General features: G+C 35.3%; 1 protein-coding gene across 1 annotated transcript; it reads right to left on the minus strand.

Moving 5' to 3' along the window:
* Window positions 1-4622: 4622 nt before the first annotated feature.
* On the minus strand, window positions 4623-7777 carry LOC145115804 (Putative endonuclease or glycosyl hydrolase). Its single transcript, XM_079052157.1, has 3 exons — window positions 7297-7777; window positions 5813-7100; window positions 4623-5722 (listed from the first exon to the last, which is right to left on the minus strand). Exons 1-3 carry the CDS (start codon window positions 7706-7708, stop codon window positions 4819-4821), a joined length of 2604 nt encoding a protein of 867 aa, XP_078908283.1. The 5' UTR covers window positions 7709-7777; the 3' UTR covers window positions 4623-4818.
* Window positions 7778-8320: the final 543 nt, after the last annotated feature.

Here is an 8320-nt window from a genome sequence, read left to right on the forward strand (position 1 = left end):
ATTTCGAAAGGAATTATGATTGGTAAATCTTCGGAGACTGGTGGGAGTGGTTCAAAACCAAAAGAGACAATTGACAATCAAGCCTTGAAAGATAAAGGCAAATCAATTGTAGTGGAAAAATCGAAAGAGGAAAAGAAGGCTGAAGTAGAAGCTGAACTTGAAAAACTGAGGATTATTCAAAGTATTATGACTCAGCGTGCTAGTGATCCGAAGGGAATGGATAAAGGTGATCCAGCCAAACATTATAATTACGAAACAATTGAGGCCAAGGTTGCTTTTAATCACATGTATACATTCGAGAAGAAACCAAAGCAGAGTTATTTGGTCACAAATACTGATGCAGGCCAGCTGGATTTTCCCATAAACGAAATGATGTTTATCATGCCTCAGTTCAAAGCAGAAGGGAATTTTAAAAATAAAGATGAAGGTACACACATGAAAATTCGTTTTCATGCTGTTCTTGGAAAAGCCCCTGAGGAAGTTTGGTCTTTAATAAAAATCAAGAAGGTCATAAGTATGAAAAAGGATGTGGTTTTCGAAAACACAGTCCAAAATGTTAAGTATGTGGTTGCCAGGGCAAATGGAAATATTTGTGAATTCACTGTTGCAGATTTTCCATTAATGAACTTGTATGATCTTATACAAGTTGCATTACTTTTGAAAGACAAATCATTCTCATACCTTCAAAACACAGAACCAGATGAATTCAAGCTTGGAGTAGCTCACATCAAGATTTTTATCGAAAACTATTATGAGTGCTTGGCACTAACAGATGTTTAATTAGCTACTGCCAAAGGAATGGAAATTAAAGCTCCGATGGCTCCTACGAAGACTCAGGCGGAACTGAAGAAGTATGCTGATGGTGAAATTTGCATGAAGCCTTTTGGAATTGTCTTCGCAGGAAAAGACAAAGCTGGAAAGTCTAAACGGTTCTTATTCCAAGCAAGTGAAGTCGAGAGATATTCAACATCTCAATATACGAACTTGATTGTTCGTATGAATCATTGCAAGAAGAACAATGAAGGTGACAAGAAAGAGCTGAAGAAGATTATTTCCTGGTGCACGGAGATTCGAAGAGTATTACTGTATTTCATCACACTTCTTACAAATTGAAGACTTCGATTATGATTACAAAGGGGGAGATTGTAAGGGTCGAATTGTTGTAATTAGTCGAAGTATGTTTTGGACTCTTCGAATGTTTTGTAATGTATTTTACTAGGGCGCTTTTATTCGAAGCTTTAGAGTCAATGCCTTAGTATATTTTTTGTATGCTTTCAGTTCCCTATAAATAGGGTTATTTACTAGAGTTAGATAAGAACTTTTACAGACTTGTCTACTATACTCTGTAAAGAATTCGAAAGCATAATAGAGCATAACAAGATCATATTTACATCCTATGTTCAAATCTTATATTCTTACTTGAATTCATACTCTGATTAATTCATTAGTCGATTCATTGATTCATCAATTTATTCAGCTCAATTGGTTAAGGCCTTGATAATTTAAGGGGGTGGAGGTCATGAGTTTGAGCCCTCCCACTAGCAATTGAATTGTCTTTTTTATAGAAATTTTAGAAATGGTCCCTATTGTTTACCAAATGTCACGAATTCAGTCCCTTTATACTTGAAAAGACGAAAATGCCCTTACAGATTCAGTCCCTAACAGCTGAATAGTAACGACATTAGTAAAAAGGGCCATTTGTGCAAGTTTTGCAAACCATAAGGGTCATTTGCATCAAAAAAAAATAACAGGGACTAACTTTGTTACTTTTGGCAAACCATATGGACCATTTTTTTAATTTTGTCTAAAAAATTCATTTAATCACAACTAAACCTTATAAAAAAATCATGCATTCACAACTTAACACTTACAAAAAATCATGCATTCAAAACTTAATACTTATAAAAAAAATCATGCATTCACACATTAAAAACTTATTTTAATTGAAACAGTCAGATATGTATAAAATCCATGCATTAATAACTTAAAAAATAGTAAAAAACACTTATTCACAACTTAAGAAACTAGTCTAGTGAGAGACCAAATTGCACCAGATCTGATATGTTTTACATTTTAGAAAGAGAAAGTGAAGCTAAAACAACTTCTTGACTCCAGATCTGAGACCAGGTGGCGATCGACGGTGGATATGGAGGTATTTTCATCGGATCTTGTCAGCTTTGTGTTTTTGTTGGTGGTAGGGTAATAACATGGAAGATGAATTAGCGGTGACAGTGATGGAGGAATGTGGTGGTTATCACCACTCGTTGGAGCTCATGATCTGGAGGAGAAAATCGAAGATTTGAAATCAAAAATAGTAGATCTGAAGACAAAACTCATAGATCTGAAGAGGGAAATCACAGATATGAAGCTGAAATTGTAGATCTGAAGAGTAAAATAGCATATCAGAAGTTGAATTTGTAGATTTGGCGGTGGTTCGTCGGTGGTAAGAAGTGGCGACGGTTCACTGGCGGTAGGAGGTGGCGGCAGTCAAAGGTGGTGGCTGGTGGCTAACTGGTGGTAATGTTTGTGTGTTCTTCAAGTTTGAGATGAGAGAGAAGATAACAATGTGAGAGTGTATGTAGTGTGTAGATCAGATATAACAAAAGATAAAAGTGAGTTCTTGTGTTATACTTTAATAAACATGGTTCTTAACCTTTAGTTGTTCTCATTTGATCTTTTGTATATATATATGGAAAAGTTCAATAGATATATATGGAAAAATTCAATAAAGAATCATAATTATTGGTTCTCCAAGGAACCAAATTTTTTTTTCCAAGTTTTAGAGTTTATTGTTTATCGAAAAAAACTAAAAATTTCTAAATTCACAACTTCACATTGTGAATGCTAAAAAATAAATTATATATATTTTTGGGTGTAACGCCCCGATTCTCAAGTATTAATTTATGGTTTTAATTTTCATAATTCAAGGTCTACTCGACGAGTTGGATGCCTGACTCGTCGAGTAGCAACGGGTTGGGCCACATGTTTAAGTGACCTACTCGCCGAGTCCAAGATAAGACTCGACGAGTAGGAGCTGGAGGATAAAACCTTAATTTCCGGGGCTTTGCACCCTATTTAAAGGATCATTGGCCTCCTCAGCCTCCCCTTACAGCCTCTTGATATTCCATAAAACTTAATTCGTGTGAGTGTGCTCCATTTGTGTGTTTTAAGATTTAGAAGAGGATTTTGGTGAGAAAGGCTTGGAGAGCAAGTGAATAGAAGCAAGGAACGTGTGGGAATCAGAGATCTACCTCAGTTGGCATCCATTGGAAGGTATTAAGCCGTTATCTTAACCTCGTTTCATTCTAGATCTCTTTTGGGTGGATTTGAGGGCTTTTCTAGCATATTAAGAAGCCTTACTGGTATTAACTTTACCAGTAACGGTACCGGAAATGGTACCGGTTTTCGTTACTCGTACCAGGCGGTACCAAATCCCGAATTTCATGATTTTGGAGTACCGAGTATCGTCTCATATTTTTAAATTCGATACCGGTTTCGGTACGGGATCGAGATTTGACACAATCTATTCATCCCTATTTGATTCTAGTCTCTACTGAAACTCATTCTCTATTGAAGTTATCAAGAATTAGATTATAGAATACGTATTATAAATTCCACCAAATTTGATCCATTCTCACGAGAATGATAAAATTAAAGAACATAAATTGCAATATCATTCGTAGAAAAATACATTTCGTAGGTAGTAAAATTAGACCATTTAAAAAAAATTATAAGTCATAGTATGACATGCTCATAGGAATACGAAATCATATTAAAAACCGTATAACTCACACTCACAATTTCAAGAGAATGATATCTACTTTATGGATGTAAGAACAATTTTAGACCAATTGATGAAAAAAATAAAAGATTATGTATATTATTAAAATGGAATGCCTATAAATATTATATTTATAGAATATTAAAAATAGTGTTGTTGTAAACATAAAATGTTTGTTTTTGTTAGTATATAAACAAATAACAGTTTAGTGGAGACTTATAATATTATTTAAGTAAATACAAATTAAGATAAAAAAAAAAAAAAAAACATAACCTTGAAACATTAGGGTTTTATACGAGATTGACTTTGTCCCAAATCAAAAAATCTTACAAATTCTTTTTTCTTTTGGGCTTACGGATTTTTTTTTTCTTCTCATCATTAAACCTTGGTACCATTTAATATTTGTTTAATTAATCTGATTAACAAAACTATAAAACAATTGTTAATCCTAATTAAACAACACGCACAAAGGGTGAGACCCTTTGGGTTTCTATTTCATTGACAATAACAATTAAATCTTATTATAGCTCTAAGTAATAATTGCTATTTAGAAAGACATCAAACACACTGGCTTTAACGCCAACGTGAGCTGAAACTAATAGATCCATACAAAGACCAAATAATCGTTGAGTTAATTAAATTGATTAGCGAGAACACACCGATCAACATAGAAAAGTAAACCACAATATCCCAAAACAAAGAAGGAAGTAAAATCAAGAAAAATCCAAGCACAAAGATGATAATAAATATATATATATATATATATATATATATATATATATATATATATATATATATATATATATATATATATATATATATTGTCAAGGCAACTGAAACAAGTTGTCAATGCATAAGTTCAGATTATACTGAAGCTCAAACATCAAAAATACAATCTCTATATCTCTCGATAGATCAGTGCTTCTACTCTATGCCTACTAAAACCTTAAATAGTTAATAGAATCAAGATATTATAAATGGGTAACAAAAATATGGTTTTCATCATTTAAAATCTTAACAATACCTCATTTTATCTTTCAGCCTTCAATTTTTGATTCTTGTGCACCATTACCCAATTTCTTCAAATTAACCAATATGCCATCTATCTTATTTTCCTTCTCATTCCTGGGTTTATCTGTCACAAATGAGTATTGTTTCACAGGCTTTTCCTTCTGTGCCCAGTCATTCCCTTCACCCTTCTTTCCATTATTCAAATGATCTGAATTCAAATTATCCTCTTTGTTACTATACCATGAATCAAGTATCTGCAATAAAGAGCTGCTATTTTCTTCCCTCTTACCCTTCTGACAACTGTTCTCTTCTTCTGAATCAGACATGTCATTATCTGACACGCTTTCAAAGTCATGATCTTTCTTAGTACTTGAAATCGGTCCCAGTTCTTCCCATTTTGTATCATTATCTTTCTCCTCCTCTGATTTACGGTTTTCTGAACGGAAATGCTCACCAGATGGAAGAATATAACTTGATTCCACCTTTACCCCTGGCATTATCTGAAGCAAAGTGGCTAGTTTCTGATAACCAAGCTGTTGAACTTCCAAAGGGTACCCGTATTTTTCAAGAAACAGTTTTTTAAAGCTGCTAAGTTTGTAACCTTTAGGGTGTTCTTTAACGACCTCGTTCACGAGCTTTTGGCAATGACTTAGTATCTGACTTCGGGTTTTTGGAGAGACTCTTTTCTTGATTTGACGTTCTTGCCCTTGTGAATTGCTGGATTCTGTGAATTCCTTTAAAATGGAAGGTTTGGTTGGAGAAGTGGTTTTTGAAGGTGTAACGAGTTTGAATGGGAAAGTGTGAGATGGGGTTTCCACCACCCATTTCTTTTCAGAAATCAGTAACTCAACAAGGTGTAGAATGTCTTTTTCGCTTAGAGATTGGAGTTGAGAAGGACCAAATTGCTGTAACTTTTGTCCCATTTCGTGCCTAATTGAAAACAAAAAGAACATGAAACAATTCAATTAATTATAATTATGGGTAAGTAACTATAACTATGGAAATAAGAGAAGCATGCACCTGGTCTTGGATTGTAAAACTGAGGCTGAATTTTTGGAGGTTTCTAAAAATGTCAAAATGTCATTCCAAAAAGATTCAGTAAAGATTTCCTGCATATCTAAATGACTCGGTATCTCTTTATCACTTTTACTTAATTCTGCTTCAAGATTATCAGACTTCTTATCATTTTTCCAAAACTTACACCAACTCACAAACTGATTCAAGATACCATGAGGCTTGTTCTCTGCATCTTGAATCACTTCATTAGTTGATAAAGAAGGGGAAGATTGATCTTTTGCATCAGCATTTACTGTATCAGTGCTATTTCTTGAAGTAGAACACTCATTAATAGGAGTCATCTTATCTTGATAACCATCATTACCCCCAAACCATTTCCTCCAGATAGACTTCAAAACTCCCACTTCAGGTGTCTGGCTCTTCATCTTTACTGGATACAGCTGATGACCAAGGCTCACTTCACCTTCTTTTGACTTTTCAATAACAGGAGACTGTTCTTTAACTTGTTGTGCCTCTGGAAGTGGTAATGAGTCTGTAGAAACCTTTGGGACTTGTAATTTGGATGATGATGCCAATGTTTCCTCCTTATGAGGCACAGAAGTGACAGGAACAGAGTCTTTTGCACTCATATTAGGAGCAGTAGATGTATCAGGAGTAGACACAGATGTTTCACGGTTTTTTGGGGTAATCCCATGTATAATATATTGCCCATCTTTTTCAAATTGAAGCCTCAACAAATGTGGCATGGCCATGAGAAAACGGGAGAACTTCTTATGACCATATAAATCCCTCTCAATAGTAACATTACTCTTCCCCAATTCAGCTCTCAATTCTGTAATTGAAAGCCCTTTAGGGTATGAATTCATTATATTACGTATCACATTCACAACTGCCTTTGGAACTGGACGAGGTTCCTCCTCTGGTTGCACAGATGAAGTTTGGTTAGAAACATGGTTACAAACTGCAAAAGGGTCCTCAAGAGGAACTCTATAATGGCCATACCATGAAGCATAAGGTCCATCTGGAGGTTGATTAAAATGTTTTCCACTTAGATTTTCTCCTTTCACCATTGCTGGCCATTGCCACATGATACTTGCAGCACTACAAAGAACTGCAGGAGCATTTTCTGTACTAGCAAGCAATATGTTATAATTGTTCATTCTTAATCGGTGTAATATGCTAGCAAAGTCCCTGTCCCCGGAAATTAGAAAAAGATGTGCTGGTGGTGGATTTTGAGAAACCCAATACATGAGGTCCACTAGAAGAGACCTATCAGCACTGTTCTTCCCTCCTGTATGACACAAAAGAAAAGATGGTTACACATTGTATAGATCCCGTCTAAAATCGTCTGTTCTAATGGAACAAAACCATCAAATTGCACCTTGTATAGTTAATTGATCTATATTAGAGGCAAATTTACAAGGGGAGAGTAATTTTGCAATTGATGGAGAGTTAACAAAATGAATAAAAGAAGAGAAGCATCTAACCATGAGGGATATGAGTGAGGTTGATCCCTGTGGAAGAGAGCGCCTCCTGATTAGACCTAGATAACTGAAGAACGTCACCGAACGCCGTAATTTGGATTGGTCCCTTAATACCAACTGATCTGACTGCAGCAGTTATGCATTGAGTAACTTTGTAGACATTAACGTTACAAGGTACAGAGCAGTTCTCGAAGTCCCACCACACGGAAACCCTGACGTTTCTAACATCATCAGGGTTGCGTCTTGAAGATGAATGATAGGAAGAGGAGGCTGAGTCCGGCGATGAGGTTGAGAAATGGGAGATTCCGAGGAGTTTTTCAGCTTCATAATTGAGGAACGGTAGTGGTGTTGTATGGGTGAAGAGACGGCGTGAGGAAGAGCAGAGGAAGATGGTGATGGAAGAGAGAGGTTTCATGGTGGAGGCAGTTTTTGCGTATCACCGTGCCATACCCCCGTCGAATGGAAGGTCGGTGAACATAACAAAAACCTTCGATACAGCTTAAAACCCTACATCACATGCACATCACGTGAGCCATGAGACTTGTACACAGAACGGGTCACGTATAAAACAAAAGCCATCAAAAAAAAAAAATTAAATGGTGACCATTGTTACGGCTATAAACAAACTGCACGAATATGAATGGAGATTTGTTCATGTTTGTTCGTTCGTTTAAGTTAGTAAACAAATGAACAAACGAACGAACACGAACGGATAAATGAACAAGTATTCTTGTTCATGTTCGTTTAACAAATTACATCGTTCATGTTTGTTCATTTATGTTCGTGAACATGCTAAACGAACATAAATGAACAAAGATAAACAGACATAATTGAAAATGTATGAACACAAATGAAATCAAATACAATTAAGCATATATGAACATAAAAAAACTTATATGAACGAACATAAACGACCGTAAACGAACAATATAAACAAACGTTCACGAACATAATTGAACGAACGAGGTCATTGTTCATGTTTGTTCGTTTAACTAAACGAACGAAAATTTGTGTTCATGTTCGTTCA

Source organism: Lactuca virosa, chromosome 5, assembly GCF_052849685.1.
Source record: "Lactuca virosa cultivar CGN04683 chromosome 5, Lactuca_virosa_CGN04683_v6, whole genome shotgun sequence".
In the NCBI taxonomy this organism is placed as follows: Eukaryota; Viridiplantae; Streptophyta; class Magnoliopsida; order Asterales; family Asteraceae; genus Lactuca; species Lactuca virosa.